Source organism: Neofelis nebulosa, chromosome 9, assembly GCF_028018385.1.
Source record: "Neofelis nebulosa isolate mNeoNeb1 chromosome 9, mNeoNeb1.pri, whole genome shotgun sequence".
Taxonomy (NCBI): Eukaryota; Metazoa; Chordata; class Mammalia; order Carnivora; family Felidae; genus Neofelis; species Neofelis nebulosa.
Window position 1 is genome coordinate 88,545,912 of NC_080790.1, and position 21,699 is coordinate 88,567,610.

At 35.9% G+C, this 21,699-nt stretch overlaps 1 protein-coding gene across 2 annotated transcripts in view; it reads left to right on the forward strand.

Moving 5' to 3' along the window:
* The window catches only part of GCC2 (GRIP and coiled-coil domain containing 2), a 65,932-nt gene that overhangs the window by 14,944 nt on the left and 29,289 nt on the right, over nucleotides 1–21,699 (forward strand). For both annotated transcript variants that reach the window (XM_058684603.1, XM_058684602.1), the window contains exons 10-13: nucleotides 4,493–4,612; nucleotides 7,636–7,800; nucleotides 8,099–8,203; nucleotides 9,080–9,242. In XM_058684603.1, the coding sequence (XP_058540586.1) occupies nucleotides 4,493–4,612; nucleotides 7,636–7,800; nucleotides 8,099–8,203; nucleotides 9,080–9,242 (553 nt within the window). The remainder of the gene's footprint in view (nucleotides 1–4,492; nucleotides 4,613–7,635; nucleotides 7,801–8,098; nucleotides 8,204–9,079; nucleotides 9,243–21,699) is intronic.

The following is a 21,699-nucleotide window of genomic DNA, read 5'->3' on the forward strand; positions in this document are numbered from 1 at the left end:
TCAGGGGCATTTGGGTGTCTCAGTCGGTTGAGTGTCCAACTTTCGATTTCAGCTCAGGTCATGATCCCAGTGTTGTGGGATCCCCCGTGTAAGGTTCCGTGCTGAGCATGGGGCCTTATTAAGATTCTTTCTTCCTCTGCCCCTCTCTCCTTACACATGTCCACTGTCTCTCTCAAAAACCAATAAAAAATTAAATATATATATATAGATTTCAAAAGACAAAAAAAAAAAAAAGAATATCAGAGAATGGTGAGCCAAGTACAAAAGGTACAACTGCATAATGAGAATGCTCATAGGAAAAGAAAGACATGCCTTTCAAGAAATGTTAAAAATTTAGGGCGCCTGGATGGCTTAGTCAGTTAAGCATCTGACTCTAGATTTCAGCTCGGATCATGATGTTACAGTTTGTGGGTTCAAGCCCTACATCAGGCTCTTTGCTTAGAGCACAGAGCCTGCTTAGGATTCTCTCTCCCCCTTGTCTGCCCCTCCTCCAGTCTCACACATGTTCTCTCTCTCTCTCTCTCTAGATAAACTCTTTTAAAAATTTTAAAAGTTCCTTAGAGAAGGAAAATGATGTAGGTCAGACTCAGAAAACAATACTGAAGAAGAACAAAATGGGAGGATTAACCTGACTTCAAGACTTACTATAAAACTACAGCAATCAAGACAATGTGATATTGGTAGAAGAATAGAGAAATAGATCAGTAGGAGAGAATAGAGAGCCCAGAAATAGACCCATATAAATATAGTCAGCTGATCTTTGACAGTGAAGGAAAAGATAATCTTTTAAACAAATGGTACTAAAACAATTAGACATCCACCTGTAAAGAAAAAAAAAAAAAATTGAATCTAGATACAGACCTCACTAGGTGAATTTGAGTGTAACAATGACTTTTTAGAACACCAAAGGTATGATCCATGAAAGAACTGATAAGCTATATGTATACACACACACACACACACACACACACACACATACATACACAGACACACACATATATGTTTAAATTATAAGTATTTGTTCTGCGAAAGATAATGTCAAGAGAATGAGAAGGCATAGACTGGGAGAAAATATTTGCAAAGGACGTATATCTGATAAAGGACTGTTATCCTAAAATATGCAAAGAACTACTAAACCTCAACAGTAAGAACACAAAAAACCTGATTTAAAACTTGGCCAAAAAACTTACACCAAAGAAGATAAACAGATGGCAAATAAGCATATGAAAAGATATTCCACACCATATGTCATCAGGGAAGTGCAAATTAAAACCACTGCATGCCTATTAGAATGGCCAAAATCTGAAACACCAACACCAACAAATGCTGACAAAGACATGGAGCAATAGGAACTCTCATTCAGAAAATCTGGTAGGGGGTACAAAATAGTACAGCCATTTTAACAGATGTTTGGCAATTTCTTACAAAACTAAACCTACTCTTACCGTATGATCTAGTAACTGCTGGTGTTTACGCAACGGAGTTGAAAACATATCCACGCAAAAACCTGCATGTAGGTGTTACAAACAGCTTTGTTTATAATTGCCAAAATTTGGGAACAACCAAGGTGGCCTTCAGTAGATAAATGGATAGATAAACTGGTACATCCAGGCAATGGAATGTCATTCAGCACTGAAAAGGAATGAGCTATGAAGCCATGAAAAGGCATGAAGTAAACTTAAATGCATGCTACTACCAAGCAAAAGAAGCCAATCTGAAAAGTCTACATAATGTATGATTCCGACTACATGACATGTCGGAAAAGGGAAAAGACAGTTAAAAACAAAAAAATCAGTGGTTGGGGAGGAAGGGATGAATAGATGGAACAGAGGATTTTTATGTTGTGAAACTACTCTGTATGATACTGATTAATGGTGGATGTATGTCATTATAAATTTGTCCAAAGCTAGAGAATGTACAACACCAGAAGTGAACCCTAATGTAAACTATGGACTTTGGATGGTGATGTGTCAGTGTAAGGTCATCAATTGTAACAAATGTGCCATGTATTATTGATAATATAGAAGGCTCTGCATTTGGGGGTAGAGGAGTAATGGGAAATCTGTACCTTCCTCTCTGTTTTGGTGTGAACCTAAAACTGCTCTTAAAAAAATGAAGTCTATTAAAACATTTTCAAAAATACATTTTAGGGGCACCTGGGTGGGTCAGTTGATTATTCAAGCCCCACATCAGGCTCTGTGCTGGCAGTGTGGAGGCTGCTTGGGATTCCCTCTCTGTCCCTCTCTCCGCCCCTCCCCAGCTTGCTCTCTCTCCCTGTCTCTCTCTCAAAGTAAATAAATAAACTTAAAAATACATTTTATAGTTGTAGAATTTTCTCAGTCTTTGAATAAGCTAGGGATTCCATTTGTGAGGAAACAACAGGATGTACGATTAAATCGGTCCTGCTGATATGTTTAAGAATCATGATCATTTTTTATAAAAATAGACATAACTGAGCTCCATTAGGTTCCTCAGGGAACATCAATATTAGGATGCTGAGGAATTTTGTAGACTCGTGAACCTGGCCAGTTTCTTTTTTCAGTGTTCATATCACTTATAATAATCATTTTTATCAGTTTTTTAATGTTTATGTTAAGAGAAAGAGAGCGGGTGCACGCACACATGAACAGGAGGAGGAGAGAGAGCGAGAGAGAATCCCAGGCCAGCTCCATGCTCAGTGTGGAGCCTGATGCAGAGCTTGATCGTGACCTGAGCCAAAATAAAGAGTTGGATGCTTAACCAAGTTTCCCAGATGCCTCTCAGTTGTTGTTGTTGTTGTTGTTTTAAAGATCTGAACAGGGGCACCTGGGTGGCTCAGTCAGTTGGACACCTGACTTCAGCTCAAGTCATGATCTCACAGCTCATGAATTCAAGCCCCGCGTTGGGCTCTGTGCTGACAGCTCAGAGCCTGGAGTCTGCTTCAGATTCTGTGTGTGTCTCTCTCTCACCTTCAAAAGTAAACATACATTAAAAATATTAAAAAAAAAAAAAGAAAAAAGATCTAAACGTGCAACAATTCTGAAGTGGTGATAATTTGTAATTATTCGTTTGCTTGGAATCAATATAGGCATATGCATCGAGGAAATTAGACCATTGCACGCATGGCATTCATTTTTTGTTCCAGTGCTCCCCTTAGGAATAATATGTGATTATAGTCAGAATTTCCTGTGGCGAGCCATTATTTATTTAAGTCAGCTTTGTTATAGGAATCCCATTTTTGCAGCTCTTGACAACTATTAGAACCATAGCAAGTAAAAACGAAGACGAGATAGAGTTTAAGAAGATAAAGATCTCTGATCTATAGACTTAGAGGAATCTGCACGAAATACAAAAACAGCATGGAATCTTCTCTCTGTGGAAGATAAATGATTTCTCAACCCCATATTCATTTAAGCCGGGAAATAGCAGAACCCTCAGACAAATAAACATGGACAAACATATATATATAAGCCAGATTTTTGGTTCCCACATCCTGTTTTTTGCCGATCATTAGATGGGTAGACCATAAAATTGAAACTCAGATCCCAACATTCAGCTACTAGTGTGGATAATAGTTGATTATGTATAAATCAGAATTAGAAACAAAATTACACTTAGCCAAGAATCGGATTTGGCAAGCAAGAGCCAGAAAGAGCCTATAATTGTCACACATGAAACCCCAGAGGAGCCTGGGAAGGACTCAAGAAGTCCTGGTCTGGATGAAGGTCACTTTTTAGGCTTTCCAAAGTAAACTTTCAAATAAAACTCAGATTTTGTTAGTTATTCTGTACACAAATTCATTTATGTGAAGAACAGTCGGTAGTTTTCCAAGAATCAAGGCAAAAGCAGGATTTATTAGAGGAGGAGAAAAAAAAAAAAAACAGTACACACAGTCTCAAAACAGTGAATCTCATTTACATACTTTGGAGGATAACCTAATTTGCCAGTATGTTGCAAAAAGGTCAGCCTGGGCATTTTGTTCTTGAGTAGGGACCAACCAAAAATATCAAAATTCCATTGGTTTTAGAGTCCAAAAAATGGCAAACATCTTGCCACAGAGAGTGAGACACTGATTGTATGAAATATCTTCCTATGTCCTTCCATTAGCACTTATACCTTATATTAGGCCAGGCCTGAAACATTTCCCTCATCACAATTCTTTAGGTGGAGTTAATAGGCCACCAGGTTAAGCTTTTTCTCCTCCCTCTTTAAATTTTGTTTATGTTACAGGAGTTTATTTTTATTGATGACTAGAATATATTTAACTTGCTGGTACTGTATAAATGTAAAATCCTTTTGCCCTTTAATAGTTCCATCCCATACTAAAGTCCTCTGAACTATGTTAATTTTATTATACAATGCCAATTAGATGTTCGGTCAAATGTTGAACTTAGCTAAGTGTTTTAAACTTCCAGAATGGACTCAAATGTTATATCAAGATGGTTTGGTAATATAGTCTGATTGGTCAAATGTATAATTGTCTCAAGTTAAATCCTTTTGTTTTTTATTGAAGAATCTTTTATTAGAATATGATAAGCAGTCAGAGCAGTTGGATGTGGAAAAAGAGCGTGCTAATAATTTTGAACATCACATAGAAGAACTTACAAGACAATTAAGGAATTCAACTTTTCAGGTAAAAAAATTTTGTGGAGGTATAATTGACATACAACATTATATTAGTTTAGTTTCAGGTGTACATCATGATTTGCATATATTTTGAAGTCTGGTTAACACCTATCCATACGTAGTTACAGAATTTTTTTTCCTTGCAATTAGAACTTTTAAGATTTACTCTCTTAACAACTTTCAAATATTCAATACAGTGTTATTAACTATAGCACCATGCTGTACATTTCATGACTTATTTATTTTATAACTGGAAGTTTATAACCTTTGACTGCCTACACTTATTTCACCCACCTCCACCCTGTGCCTCTGGCAACCACGTATTCTATGAGCTTAGTTGTTTCGTTTTTTTTTTTTTTTTAATTGCACATATATGAGAGATCATATGGTATTTATCTTTCTCTGATTTATTTCACTTAGCATGATGCCCTCAAGGTCCATCCATGTTGCCACAGATGGCAAGATTTCATACTTCTGTATGGCTGTATGGCCAAATAATATCCCATTTTATATATACACACACATACACATACATACATACATATACCACATGTTTTTTATCCATTCATCCATCAGTGAACACTTACGTTGTTTCCTTATCCTGGCCATTGTAAGTCATGCTGCAGTAAACGTGGTTGTGCATATATCTTTTTGAGTTAGTGTTTCTATTTTCTTCGAATAAATACCCAGAAGTGTAATTACTGGATCATATGGTAGTTCTGTTTTTAATTTTTTGAGAACTTCTATAAGGTTTTCCACAGTGGCTGCACCAATTTACATTCCCACCCCTTTTCTCCACATCCTTGCCAACAACTTGCTGTTTCTGTTTTTTTTTTGATGATAGCCATTCTAACAGATATAAGATGATATTTCATTGTGGTTTTGATTTGCATTTCTTTGATAATCAGTGATGTTGAACATCTTTTCATGTACCTGTTGGCCATCTGTATGTCTTTGGAAAAATGCCTGTATAGATATTCTGCCCATTTTTAAATTGAATTGTTTGGTTTTTTGCTTTTGAATTGTACAAGTTCTTTATTTAGGCTGTTAACCCATTATCAGATATAAGATTTGCAAATACTTTCTCCCATTCAATAGGTAGCCTTTTCATTCTGTTGATGGTTTCCTTTGCTATAAAGAAGGTTTTGAATTTGATGCAGTCCCATTTGTTAATTTTTATTTTTGTTGCCTTTGCTTTTGGTATCAGGTTTAAAATATCATTGACAAGACCAGTGTCAAGGAGCTTACTGCCATTGTCTAGGAGTCTTATGGTTTCAGGTCTTACATTCAAATCTTTAAACCATTTTAAGTTAATTTTTGTGTAAGATGAAGGTAGTGGTCCAGTTTCATTCATTTGCATGTGGACATCCAACTTGTCCAACACCATTTATTGGAAGAGACTGTACATTTCTTATTGTATATTCCTGGCTCCTTTGTCATAAGTGAATTGACCATATTATCATAGGTTTATCTCTGGGCTCTTTGTTTCATTGATCTGCATGTCTGCTGTTATGCCAGTACCATACTGTTTTGAGTACTATAGTTTTATAATATAGTATGAAATTGGGGAGCATGATAGCTCCAGTTTCATTCTTCTTTTTCAAGATTGCTTTGGCTATTTGGGATTTTCTTAGGTTCTGTACAAATTTTGGGATTGTTCTAGTTCCCTGAAAAATGCCATTGAATTTTTCATAGGGATTGCATTGAATCTGTAGATTGCTTTGGTCAGGATAACAGTATTTGGACTTTTGAAAAATATTAATTCTTCTAATCTATGAGCATAGAATATCTTCCCATTTATTTCTGTCATTTTCAATTTCTTCCATTGGTGTCTTAAAGTTTTAAGTCTTTCACCTCTTTGAATTTATTACTAGGTACTTTTTTTCTTTTTGATGCAGTTTTAAGTGGGATTGTTTGTTCTTAATTCTTCTTTCTGATAGTTTGTCATTAGTGTATAGAAAACACAACAGATTTCTGTATATTGATCTTGTATTCTGCAGTCTACTGAATTCGTTTATTCTAACAGTTTTTTGGTGGAGTCTTTAGGGTTTTCTATACATAGTATCCTGTCATCTGCAAATAGTGACAATTTTACTTCTTCTTTTGTAATTCGGATGCCTTTTGTTTTTCTTGCTTATTGTTGTGGCTAGGACTTCTAATACTATGTTAAATAAAAATGTCACAAGTAGGAATCTTGTCTTGTTCCTGATCTTAGAGGAAAAACTTTTCACTATTGAGTATAATGTAGTTGTGGGCTTGTCATATATGGCCTTTATTATGTTGAGGTACATTCCTTACACACCCACTTGGTTGAAAGGACTTTTCAGGTAATTTTAAATTGAGTAAAAGCAAACATGAAAATTGTAATAAATCTGTTTAAATTTCAGTATTTTTGCATAAAAACTTTTAATTAAAATTAATATGAACTTAATTTCATTTTTTTTTCCCCCTGTTGGGGGAAGACTATGACAAAACAGCTGGCAACTCTCCTGTCTTATCTACTACTCTAATCTCAGCTCCCTGGGGTATTTTTGGTTTTGTTTCTTTTTTGCTTTTCCTCTGCCAGTGCTTGTGGTCTCTTGTAATGTTTGCCAAATTTATTTTAACAATAGTGTTTTAAAGTTCTTCTCGATTTTACATTATGTGGAATTGGTTTGAAATCTTCAGTTTTCAAATTGTGCCATAATCTCATAATGTATTATTTTATTCTTCCTGTCTTGTACATTTTTTTTTTTTTTTTTTTTTTTTTTTTTTTTTTTTTTTTTTTTTTTTCAACGTTTTTTATTTATTTTTGGGACAGAGAGAGACAGAGCATGAACGGGGAGGAGCAGAGAGAGAGGGAGACACAGAATCGGAAACAGGCTCCAGGCTCCGAGCCATCAGCCCAGAGCCTGACGCGGGGCTCGAACTCACAGACTGTGAGATCGTGACCTGGCTGAAGTCGGACGCTTAACCGACTGCGCCACCCAGGCGCCCCTGTCTTGTACATTTTTTCTGCATGTTTACAGTAGTGAACATTTGTCATTCTAGTGTGAAAAATTAAATTCTGATAATGAAGATCTCCTGGCTCGTATTGAGACACTACAGTCTAATGCAAAGTTATTAGAAGTACAGATATTAGAAGTCCAAAAAGCCAAAGCAGTGGCAGAGAAAGAGTTGGAAGCCGAAAAACTTCAGAAAGAACAGAAGATAAAGGTACAAACAGTCCCATGGGATTAATTTGTTATATAGTGATATTTTTATTATATTACTTAAGTGAAGGAAAGACTATGAATACAACAGAGTTCATTAATTCCCTAATGTATGTGAACTATGAATTTGAGAATCCCAAGATATAATTTTGGGGTGCACATTTTTTAAATATTAAAAGGTTTTCAAGCTTTTTTTGTATTTTAGTATGTCAAATTCATTTTATAGACCCTTACAAATACCTTTTTTTAATGCTAGTTGGCTTGAGGGGATGAGGTGGCAATATTTTTATTTTTAATTTCAGGAGCATGCCAGTTCTGTAAATGAACTTGAAGAACTTCAGCTTCAACTTCAGAAGGAAAAGAAACAGCTTCAGAAAACTATGCAAGAATTAGAGCTGGTTAGAAAGGTAAAATAAAATACTAAATTCAAAACTAAGATCAATATTCACAGTGTTAAACTATTCTAATAGTTTAGAAAGGAAATATGTCAAAAATAAGGTTTTTGAGGTACCAAAATAATCATGTGTAAATTGTCAGCCTCAAAAAATTGCAAGTTTAACTTATTTCTCTCAGTCCTGTTTTTTCAGAAGAATCTAGGCTCAAAAATGATTAGATTTTGGTTTGATACTTCATTTTTTGTACAGGATTATTCTATGACACATGAAGATCTAATTAATGTCAAAAATGGGAATTTGTATTATACTTAAAACTTTGGCTAATTTTTCTCTACTTCTTCAAAGATGAGGCCAAAAAGAAAAGTACTGTAAGAGCTGCTTAAAATGTTAATATTTTAGGGGCACGAGTGGCTCAGTTGGTCAAGCGTCTGACTATTGATCGTGATCTCACGATTTAAGAGATTGAGCCGCACTGAGAGCATGGAGCCTGCCTAGGATTCTCTCTCTACCCCTCCCTCTCTGTCCCTCCCTGGCTCTCTCTCTCTCTCTCAAAATAAATAAATTAATTTTAAAAAATTTTTCAATGTTAATATTTTATAAATAAGAGCTCCATAAGTAGAACTATGAATCGTGGTTAATGAAAATTATGATGAAATTCAGTGAAACTGAGAAAGTTAGATTAAACTATTAGAAAATATTTTATTTTATAAAATTACAAATTAGAAAGTACCAATTTCTAGTTTGTTCATATGTGTAAACTTTCCATATTACAGAAAAGCATAATAGAATATGTTTATTCCTGTGGCATAATTTATAATTATGCAATTAACAGTTTTACAAATCAACTGATCTACTATTATGTGGATCTTTTATTTCTGATATGTGCAGGATGCCCAGCAAACCACATTGATGAATATGGAAATAGCTGATTATGAACGTTTGATGAAAGAACTAAATCAAAAGTTAGCTAATAAAAACAGCAAGATAGAAGATTTGGAGCAAGAAATAAAAATTCAGAAGCAGAAACAAGAAACCCTGCAAGAAGAAATGGGTGAGTAAAACAAAATTCACTTTAACTTAACAATAATTTCATCATAACAGAACACAGGGCAGCAACATTAGTTGTTCATTTCACCAGTCTTTGACTGCCAACCAGAGCTTTCACACAATACTTACTATTCTTAAGGACGAGGAGGGTTGTAAAACCATGTTTTGTTTGAATGTGTACAGTCCGCGTTGGTGAATAATGCATTCACTTACTTAAACATTTCTTAAGTACCTGCTATGTGAGTGATACAAAGGTAAGAAATGGTCTTATCCACGATTTGCTGGTTGTCAGCAGAGTAGGAACATTAAATAGCAATTAAACCTTCTTTTTAAGGTGATTACATTCCATTCTTTCCATAAAATGATTTCTCATGTATGCACCTAAAGCTCTAAATGTCCCCAGGCACTCCTTCAGCCACATCTCATAAGTTGGTATGTTATACTTTTTATTCCACTCAAGATTTTTTAAATTTCCTTTGGATTTCTTCTTTGACCCATGGGCTATTTACAAGTGTGTTATTTAATTTGTTTGAAGGAATTTCAAATATCTTTCTGTTAATGATTTCTAACTGAATTCTGTTGTAGTTAAAAAACATATTCTGCATGATTTCAGTCCTTTTAAGTTTATTCAGTTTTGTATTAGGGTTCAGAATAAGATTTGTTTTGGTGAATGCTCCTTAGGCACTTGAAAACAATGTGTTCAACTGTATTAGTTGTTGGATAGAGTGTTCTAACTAATGTCAATTAAATCAAGTTAGGTGACTGTTTAAGTTTTCTGTATTTTTAATGATTTTCTGATTACTGCTTTATCAAGTATGGAGAGAGGGATGTTGAATTTCCTGAACATAACTGTGGATTTCTTTCTCTTTTCATTTCTGTTAGTTTTGGCTTCATATATTTAGAAACTCTGGAATTAGCTACATTTACATTTAGAATCATTACTTGTTCTTGGTAATTTAATTCCTCTATTATTATGAAATGTGTCTTATTATTAGTAATATTTATTTTTCTAAAGTCCACTTTGATATTAATGTAACCACTCCAGCTTTCTTTTGTTTATTGTTTACATAGCATGTCTTTTCCTATCCTTTGGCTTGCGACCTAAGTCTATAAAATACTCCTTTTAGATAGCATATAGTTGAGTCTTCCTTTTCTCTCCAAGCTGACAGTCTCTGCTATTTAATTGGAATATATAAGTCATTTATTTTTAACATAAATTTTTATGTGATTAGATTTAAATCTATCTTGCTGATTATTTTCTATTGTTCTTGTGATTCATGTCTTTTCTCCTCTTTTATCTGCCTTCTTTTGAATTGATTAATTTATATGATGCTATTTTATCTCTTTTATTAAGAGATACCTATTAAGAGATAACTATACCATTGTTAGTGTTTAGTGGTGGGCTTAGGGTTTATAATATATCATAAATTTATTACAGATTACATTTAAGTAAATTATACCACTTCATATATAGTATAAGAATCTTACAGTACTGTTAGTTTCCCCATTGTTGGTCTTTGCTTTATTTTTATCACACATTTTGCTTCACGTGTTTTTCACATGTGTTAGGAATGTAATAACTGTGTTGTTTTTCTTTAAAAATATTTCTTTATTAAAGAGAGATATGCAAACCATGGCCCAGTTATTCATTGAAACATTGCCATGTACATTTGTGTGTATCACCTATGGCTACTTTCATGCTATAACAGCACAGTTGAGTAGTTGTAACAGATACTGTATCACCTGCAACACTATAATATTTATTACCTCACCATGTAAAACATTTTCCAATCCCTGTTTTAAAGAAGTAAAAAACTAGAAAAAAATTTTTTAACTATTTACCCACATATTTACCATCTCTGTTGCTCTTCATTTCATGTATATCCAGATTTCATCAAGTATGACTTTCCTTTTGCCTGAAGGACTTCCTTTAACATATCTTGTACTGTGGGCTGTAGGTATTGAATTCTGTCATGTCTTTCATCCCCAAAAAATTGCCTTCATTTTTTTCTTAACTGTAAAATTTTATTCTTTTTTTTTTTTTACATCCAAGTTAGTTACTATATAATACAACAATGATTTCAGGGTAGATTCCATAATGCCTGTTACCCATTTAGCCCATCCCCCCCTCCCTCCCACAACCCCTCAAGTAACCCTCTGTTTGTTCTCCATGTTTAAGAGTCTTATGTTTTTCCCCCTCCCTGTTTTTATATTACTTTTCCTTCCCTTCCCTTGTGTTCATCTGATATGTGTCTTAAAGTCCTCAGTGTGAAGTCATATGATATTTGTCTTTCTCTGACTAATTTTGCTTAGCATAATACCTTTAGTTCCATCCACATACTTGCAAATGGCAAGATTTCATTCTTTTTGATGGCTGAGTAATACTCCATTGTCTATATATACCACATCTTCTTTATCCATTCATCCATCTGTGGACGTTTGGGCTCCTTCCATACTTTGTTGTTGCTAGTGCTGCTATAAACATTGGGGTGCATGTGTCCCTTCAAAACAGCACACCTGTATCCCTTGGATAAATACCTAGTAGTGCAATTGCTGGTTCATAGGGTAGTTCTATTTTTACTTTTTTGAGGAAACTCCATACTGTTTCCAGAGTTGCTGCACCAGTTTGCATTCCCACCAGCAGTGCAACAGGGTTCCTCTTTCTCTACATCTTCGCCAACATCTGTTGTTGCCTGAGTTATTAATTGTAGCCATTCTGACTGATGTGAGGTGGTATCTCATTGTGGTTTTGATTTGTATTTCCTGAAGATGAGTGATGTTGAGCATTTTTCATGTTCTGTTGGCCATCTGGATGTCTTCCTTGGATAAGTGTCTATTCATGTCTGTTGCCCTTTTCTTCACTGGATTATTTGTTTTTTGGGTGTTGAGTTTGATAAGTTCTTTATAGATTTTGGATAATAACCCTTTATCTGATATGTCGTTTGCAAATATTTTCTCCCATTCCATCGGTTGCCTTTTAGTTTTACTGATTGTTGATTTCAAGTTTCATAGCATTGTGGTCTGAAATATGCACAGTATGATCTCGATCTTTTTCTACTTGTTGAGGGCTGATTTGTGTCCCAGTATGTGGTCTGTTCTGGAGAACGATCCCTGTGCACTAGAGAAGAATGTATATTCCACTGCTTTAGGATGAAATCTTCTGCATATATGTTAAGTCCATCTGGTCCAGTGTTTCATTCAAAGACATTGTTTCCTTGTTGGTTTTTTGATTAGATGATCTGTCTATTGCTGGAAGTAGGGGTGTTGAAGTCCCCTACTATTATGGTATTATTATCAATGAGTTTTTTATGTTTGTGATTAATTGATTTATATACTTGGGTGTTTCCACAGTTGGCACATAAATGTTCACAATTGTCAGGTCTTCTTGGTGGATAGACCCATTAATTATGGTAAAATGCCCTTATTCATCTCTTGTTACAGTCTTTATTTTAAAGTCTAGATTGATATAAATATGGCTACTCTGGCTTTCTTTCATTGACCATTAGCATGACAGATGGTTCTCCATCCCCTCACTTTCAATCTGAAGGTGTCTTTAGATTAAAGTGGGTGTCTTGTAAACAGCATATAGATGGATCTTGTTTTCTTGTCCATTCTGTCACCCTATGTCTTTTGATTTGAGCATTTAATACATTGATTTATAGTGAGCACTGAAAGATATGAATTTATTACCATTATGTTACTTGTAGAGTTGGAGTTTCTGCTGGTGTTCTTTCGTTCTTTCTAGTCTTTGTTCCTTTTGGTCCTTATTTTATTTATTTATTTATTTATTTATTTACTTACTTACTTATTTATTTAGTCTTTTCTCCCTCAGGGAACCCCCCTTAAAATTTCTTGCAGGACTGGTATAGTGGTCACAAACTCCTTTAATTTTTGTTCGGGAAACTTTTAATCTGTCCTATTTTGAATGACAGCCTTGCTGGATAAAGAGTTCTTGGCTGCATATTTTTTCTGATTCACCACATTGAATATATCCTGCCACTCCTTTCTGGCTTGCCAAGTTTCTGTGGACAGGTCTGCTGCAAATCTGATTTGTCTTCCCTTGTAGGTTAAGACTTTTTTTCCTTTGCTACTTTCATGATTCTCTCCTTGCCTGAGTATTTTGTGAATTTGACTATGATAGGCCTTGTTGACAGTCGTTTTTTTTTTTTAATCTAATGGGAGTCCTCTGTGCTTCCTGGATTTTGATGTCTGTGTCTTCCCCCAGCTTAGGAAAGTTTTCTGCTATGATTTGCTCCCATAACCCTTCTACCTCTTTTGCTCTCTCTTCATCTTCTGGGACCCCTATGATTCTAACGTTGTTCCTTTTTAATGAGTCACTGATTTCTCTAATTCTTAAATTGTGCTCTTTTTCCTTAGTCTCCCTCTTTTTTTCTGCTTCCTATTCTCCATAAGTTTGTCCTCTATATCACTGATTCTCTGCTCTGTCTCATCCATCCTTGACGCCATGGCATGCATTCGAGATTTCAGCTCAGTTACAACATTTTTTATTTCATCCTGACTGGCTTTTACTTCTTTTATCTCTGCAGAAAGGGATTCTAATCTATTTTCGACTCCAGCTAGTATTCTTATTTCATGATTCTAATTCTGGTCAGACATCTTGCTTGTATCTGTGTTGGTTAAGCCCCTTCCTGTCATTTCTTCCTCCTCTTTCTTTTGGGATGAATTCCTTCGTTTCGTCATTTTCAGGGTAGAATGCCTTCATTTTTGAAAGATAGTTCTGCTGGGTATAGAATTTTATGATGTGCCTTATGTTTTCTTTCCCTGTTTATATCCTGCTTGTGGTTTTTTGCATTTGTTTGCTGTATTTAGATTTTCTAGTTTTCTTCAAGTTGATCATATTTTTGGCCATTGTTTACTTTATTCTTTCTTGTTTAAATCCTCCTTCTTTTTTCCCCTGAGACTCCAATTACACACATTAGACCACTTGATATATCACCACAGATTAGTGATAATTTGTTCATTTTTTCTATTCTCTTTTCACTTTCTGAGCTTCTTTTTGGATACTTTCTACTATTAAATAGAATATAGTTTCTATTCTAGTTGTTTCTATTAGTAAGTAATTTTTAAATTCTCTCATCTCCAGAGTCTAATATTTTATTACCATACAGTGATATTTTCTTGAGGTATTATATTTTTCATCTCCAGAAATTCCATTTGTGTTTTTTTTTTGTTCCTGTTTTCCATTTATCTCTTCATTATATTGTCCTTCCAGTCTTTAAGCATATTCTGTGATTTATTGTTCTAAATCTATGGATTGAATTTTTTTCTCCTGTAATCAGTAATAATTCCCTGCTTCTTTGCATGGGAAATAATTTTTTAATTGGATGTGAATTTTACATGTTGAGTGCTAGATTTTTTGTATTCACTTACAGAGTTAAACTTTGGCGGCATTTATAGATCAGTTTTATTCTTTTGTGGCTTGTTTTTCTTTTTTTTTTTTTTTAGGACAAGTGTAGAGAGCCCTTTCATATAGATTTACATCAGCCTCTCTACTAAAATAGGGATCTTCTAATGTCTACTGAGTGCCTATGTATTAAAGTCTCTTTACTCTGGCTGGTTGGAACAATTTATAGCCCTTTGTGAGCCCTGGAAATTGTTCCAATTATAGTTCCCTATACACTGTTCTTTCCAAAGCTATTGTTCTTTGAATCTCAGCAAGACCACTGTTCTGTTTGGGAGTCCCTTTCTGTACCACAGTCTAGAAATTGCCTCCTGACCAAAAGCTGGGACTGTAATAGGGCTCACCTTGTTTACCTTCTCTCAGGGATCACAGCTCTATAGTGCTTATTGTCTAATGTCAGAAAGCAGGATTTTTTTTCATATATTTTGTTCAGTTTTCTAATTGATTACGGTGGAAAGTAAGTCTAAGACTTGTTACTCCCAAATGACAAGAAGCAGAAGTCCCATAAAATGATTTGAGGTGGCTGCCAAGATACTACCGTACAATATTTCAGATATATAAATGATGAGGAAATGAGATAAAAGCAAATGTTGAGATATAGGACTATACAGTAAAGTCAGACATAAGATCAAGACATAAAGTGTATGTTCTGTGTGCTTTTGGTATCACTTTGGTCTCCATAAATTGGCTTGGAGTTTCCCAGAAGCCATACAAAGACAGGAACATTCTCAAGTACAGGGTTTATAAGAGCCACAATATTAAAACAAATGTGATAATTGTAAGAAACATAGCTTTTCCTGGTACTAAGATGTGTGAGAGAACTTTTTTTTAAGACATTTTTATAAAAGGGGGTGCCTGGGTGGCTCAGTCGGTTAAGCATCCAACCTCTGCTCAGGTCATGACCTCACGGTTTGTGAGTTCAAGCCCTGCATCGGGCTCTGTGCTGACAGCTCAGAGCCTGAAGCCTGCTTTGGATTCTGTGTCTCCTCTCTCTGCCCCTCCCCCACTTGTGCTCTGTCTCTCTGTCCATGAAAAATAAATAAATGAAAAAAAAAATTTTTTTAAAGACATTTTTATAAAAGAAACACTGTGTTATGTGGTCCCAGACCATAACTTGAATGGTCCCAGACCTAACTTGAATATCACACAGTATTGGAGAGCTTTTTAGAAAGCCCAGGCACAGATGTAAAGAATCAGAATCTTAAAGTGTGGGGCATTAAAATCTGTGTTTTCCAGGCATACCTGGGTGGCTTAGTTGGTTGAGTGTCTGACTTTACCTCAGGTCATGGTCTCATGATTGTGGGTTCAAACCCCCCGTTGGGGTCTGTGCTGATAGCTCAGAGCCTGCTTCTGATTCTGTATCTTTCTCTCTCTCTTCCCCTCCCCTGTTTGCCCTCTGTCTCTCAAAAATAAAAATAAATGTAAAAAAAAGGTTTTTTTAATAAAATCTGTGTTTTCAACAGTCTCATATGTGATTTTGAAGCTAATGCTACCTTAGGAATGTCAAACATCCAGAAGTAGCAAAAATTAAAACCACCAAATCAATAAATAATATTTAGTAAGAATCTCGTGTGCATATAAGACCATTTCACAAAATGGGAGTTTTCAAATTCAGAGACTGATAGCCCAGGGGTATTGCCTTACAGGATTGGCTTGTAAAGTGAAAATAAGTAAACTTAACCTTTACAATGATTGGTTATTACAATGGGGGTTCCCAGATGACAAGTTCACTTGTTTTGCACAATAAGCTAAATAAGTTTCAGTTATATGACTTAAATGGTTTTGTCTGCTCGGGGAATTTTCAAACCCAGTATCCATTTTATATTTACTTTTAACAGAAACCACTGATAATCCAGATAATCCAGATTTGTATTTTCAATGGCATCCCCACAATAAATAAAGTAACAAATCTCCCATGAATGTTTCATAATGGGTACTTCATTCAACCTGTAGCCAAATCACAGCTGAATAAACGTGATTCCATGAATAAACAAAGGAATGAAGCCACATATGCAGAGTTCTGATATCTCCTGCATCCAGGGGGGGAAAAATAACATATTCAGATAATCGAAACGACTGTAGAGTTTCCAGCCAATTCACTATGCATGTATCTCTTCTTATGTACATACCATATTTTCCAACTGTGTTCTTGGTGCAAATTGAATGGTAGAACTCTAGATTATATTCCTTCAATAAAAAATTTGGGGTTCTTTTGTTGTTGTTGTTGTTTTTCAATATATGAAATTTATTGTCAAATTGGTTTCCATACAACACCCAGTGCTCATCCCAAAAGGTGCCCTCCTCAATACCCATCACCCACCCTCCCCTCTCTCCCACCCCCCATCAACCCTCAGTTTGTTCTCAGTTTTTAAGGGTCTCTTATGCTTTGGCTCTCTCCCACTCTAACCTCTTTCTTTTTTTTTTTCCTTCCCCTCCTCCATGGGTTTCTGTTACGTTTCTCAGAATCCACATAAGAGTGAAAACATATGGTATCTGTCTTTCTCTGTATGGCTTATTTCACTTAGCATAGCACTCTCTAGTTCCATCCATGTTGCTACAAAGGGACATATTTCATTCTTCCTCATTGCCACGTAGTACTCCATTGTGTATATAAACCACTATTTCTTTATCCATTCATCAGTTGATGGACATTTAGGCTCTTTCCATAATTTGGGTATTGTTGAGAGTGCTGCTGTAAACATTGGGGTACAAGTGCCCCTATGCATCAGTACTCCTGTATCCCTTGGGTAAATTCCTAGCAGTGCTATTGCTGGGTCATAGGGAAGGTCTATTTTTAATTTTTGAGGAACCTCCACACTGTTTTCCAGAGTGGCTGCACCAATTTGCATTCCCACCAACAGTGCAAGAGGGTTCCCATTTCTCCACATCCTCTCCAGCATCTATAGTCTCCTGATTTGTTCATTTTGGCCACTCTGACTGGCGTGAGGGGATATCTGAGTATGGTTTTGATTTGTATTTCCCTGATGAGGAGCGACGTTGAGCATCTTTTCATGTGCCTGTTGGCCATCCGGATGTCTTCTTTAGAGAAGTGTCTATTCATGTTTTCTGCCCATTTCTTCACTGGGTTATTTGTTTTTCGGGTGTGGAGTTTGGTGAGCTGTTTATAGGTTTTGGATACTAGCCCTTTGTCCAATATGTCATTTGCAAATATCTTTTCCCATTCCGTTGGTTGCCTTTTAGTTTTGTTGGTTGTTTCCTTTGCTGTGCAGAAGCTTTTTATCTTCATAAGGTCCCAGTAGTTCATTTTTGCTTTTAATTCCCTTGCCTTTGGAGATGTGTCAAGTAAGAAATTGCTGAGGCTGAAGTCAGAGAGGTCTTTTCCTGCTTTCTCCTCTAGGGTTTTGATGGTTTCCTGTCTCACATTCAGATCCTTTATCCATTTTGAGTTTATTTTTGTGAATGGTGTGAGAAAGTGGTCTAGTTTCAACCTTCTGCATGTTGCTGTCCAGTTCTCCCAGCACCATTTGTTAAAGAGACTGTCTTTTTTCCATTGGATGTTCTTTCCTGCTTTGTCAAATATTAGTTGGCCATACATTTGTGGGTCTAGTTCTGGGGTTTCTATTCTATTCCATTGGTCTATGTGTCTGTTTTTGTGCCAATACCATGCTGTCCTGATGATGACAGCTTTGTAGTAGAGGCTAAAGTCTGGGATTGTGATGCCTCCTGCTTTGGTCTTCTTCTTCAAAATTACTTTGGCTATTCGGGGCCTTTTATGGTTCCATATGAATTTTAGGATTGCTTGTTCTAGTTTCGAGAAGAATGCTGGTGCAATTTTGATTGGGATTGCATTGAATGTGTAAAATAGCTTTGGGTAGTATTGACATTTTGACAATATTTATTCCTGCAGTCCATGAGCACGGCATGTTTTTCCATTTCTTTATATCTTCTTCAATTTCCTTCATAAGCTTTCTATAGTTTTCAGCATACAGATCTTTTACATCTTTGGTTAGATTTATTCCTAGGTATTTTATGCTTCTTGGTGCAATTGTGAATGGGATCAGTTTCTTTATTTGTCTTTCTGTTGCTTCATTATTAGTGTATAAGAATGCAACTGATTTCTGTACAATGATTTTGTATCCTGCAACTTTGCTGAATTCATGTATCAGTTCTAGCAGACTTTTGGTGGAGTCTATCGGGTTTTCCATGTATAATATCATGTCATCGGCAAAAAGTGAAAGCTTGACTTCATCTTTGCCAATTTTGATGCCTTTGATTTTTTTGTTGTCTGATTGCTGATGCTAGAACTTCCAACACTATGTTAAACAACAGCGGTGAGAGTGGACATTCCTGTTGTGTTCCTGATCTCAGGGAAAAAGCTCTGTTTTTCCCCATTGAGGATGATGTTAGCTGTGGGCTTTTCATAAATGGCTTTTATGATGTTTAAGTATGTTCCTTCTATCCCGACTTTCTGAAGGGTTTTTATTAAGAAAGGTGCTGAATTTTGTCAACTGCCTTTTCTGCATCGATTGACAGGATCATATGGTTCTTTTCTTTTATTAATGTGATATATCACGTTGATTGATTTGCGAATGTTGAACCAGCCCTGCATCCCAGGAATGAATCCCACTTGATCATGGTGAATAATTCTTTTTATATGCTGTTGAATTCTAGTTGCTAGTATCTTACTGAGAATTTTTGCATCCATATTCATCAGGGATATTGTCCTGTAGTTCTCATTTTTTTACTGGGTCTCTGTCTGGTTTAGGAATCAAAGTAATACTGGCTTCATAAAATGAGTCTGGAAGTTTTCCTTCCCTTTCTATTTTTTGAAATAGCTTAAGGAGGATAGGTATTACCTCTGCTTTAAATGTCTGGTAGAACTCCCCTGGAAAGCCATCTGGTCCTGGACTCTTATTTGTTGGGAGATTTTTGATAACTGATTGAATTTCTTCACTGGTTATGGGTCTGTTCAAGCTTTCTGTTTCCTCCTGATTGAGTTTTGGAAGTGTGTGGGTGTTTAGGAATTTGTCCATTTCTTCCAGGTTGTCCAGTTTGTTGGCATATAAATTTTCATAGTATTCCCTGATAATTGCTTGTATCTCTGAGGGATTGGTTGTAATAATTCCATTTTCATTCATGATTTTATCTATTTGGGCCATCTCGCTTTTCATTTTGAGAAGTCTGGCTAGAGGTTTATCAATTTTGTTTTTTGTTTTTTGTTTTTTTTTTCAAAAAACGAACTCTTGGTTTCGTTGATCTGCTCTACAGTTTTTTTAGATTCTATATTGTTTATTTCTGCTCTGATCTTTATTATTTCTCTTCTATGCTGAGTTTAGGTCTGCTTCTGTTTCCTTTAGGTGTGCTGTTAGATTTTGTATTTGGGATTTTTCTTGTTTCTTGAGATAGACCTGGATTGCAATGTATTTTCCTCTCAGGACTGCCTTCGCTGCATCCCAAAGCGTTTGGATTGTTGTATTTTCATTTTCGTTTGTTTCCATATATTTTTTAATTTCTTCTCTAATTGCCTGGTTGACCCATTCATTCTTTAGTAGGGTGTTTTTTAACCTCCATGCTTTTGGAGGTTTTCCAGACTTTTTCCTGTGGTTGATTTCAAGCTTCATAGCATTGTGGTCTGAAAGTATGTATGGTATGATTTCAATTTTTGTATACTTATGAAGGGCTGTTTTGTGACCCAGTATGTGATCTATCTTGGAGAATGTTCCATGTGCACTCGAGAAGAAAGTATATCCTGTTGCTTTGGGATGCAGAGTTCTAAATATATCTGTCAAGTCCATCTGATCCAATTATCATTCAGAGCCCTTGTTTCTTTTTTTTTTTTTTTTAATTTTTTTTTTTAACGTTTATTTATTTTTGAGACAGAGAGAGACAGAGCATGAATGGGGAGGGTCAGAGAGAGAGGGAGACACAGAATCCGAAACAGGCTCCAGGCTCTGAGCTGTCAGCACAGAGCCCGACGCGGGGCTCGAACTCACGGACCGTGAGATCGTGACCTGAGCTGAAGCCAGTGCTCAACCGACTGAGCCACCCAGGCGCCCCAGGGCCCCTGTTTCTTTATTGACCATGTGTCTAGATGATCTATCCATTTCTGTAAGTGGAGTGTTAAAGTTCCCTGCAATTACCACATTCTTATCAATAAGGTTGCTTATGTTTATGAGTAATTGTTTTATTTATTTGAGGGGTCCCATATTCGGTGCACAGACATTTATAATTGTTAGCTCTTCCTGATGGATAGACCCTGTAATTATTATATAATGCCCTTCTTCATCTCTTGTGACAGCCTTTAATTTAAAGTCTAGTTTGTCTGAAATAAGTATGGCTACTCCAGCTTTCTTTTGACTTCCAGTAGCATGATAAATAGTTCTCCATCCCCTCATTCTTAATCTGAAGGTGTCCTCAGGTCTAAAATGAGTCTCTTGTAGACAGCAAATAGATGGGTCTTGTTTTTTTATCCATTCTGATACCCTATGTCTTTTGGTTGGCACATTTAGTCCATTTACATTCAGTGTTATTATAGAAAGATATGGGTTTAGTGTCATTGTGATGTGTGTATGTTTTATGCTTGTAGTGATGTCTCTGGTACTTTGTCTCACAGGATCCCCCTTAGGATCTCTTGTAGGGCTGGTTTAGTGGTGACGAATTCCTTCAGTTTTTCTTTGTTTGGGAAGACCTTTATCTCTCCTTCTATTCTAAATGACAGACTTGCTGGATAAAGGATTCTCAGCTGCATATTTTTTCTGTTGTTCACATTGAAGATCTCCTGCCATTCCTTTCTGGCCTGACAAGTTTCAGAAGAGAGATCCGTCACAAGTCTTACCGGTTTCCCTTTATATGTTAGGGTACATTTATCCCTCGCTGCTTTCAGAATTTTCTCTTTATCCTTGTATTTTGCCAGTTTCACTATGATATGTCGTGCAGAAGATCAATTCAAGTTACATCTGAAGGGAGTTCTCTGTGCCTCTTGGATTTCAATGTCTTTTTACTTCCCCAGATCAGGGAAGTTCTCAGCTACGATTTCTTCAAGTACACCTTCAGCACCTTTCCCTCTCTCTTCCTCCTC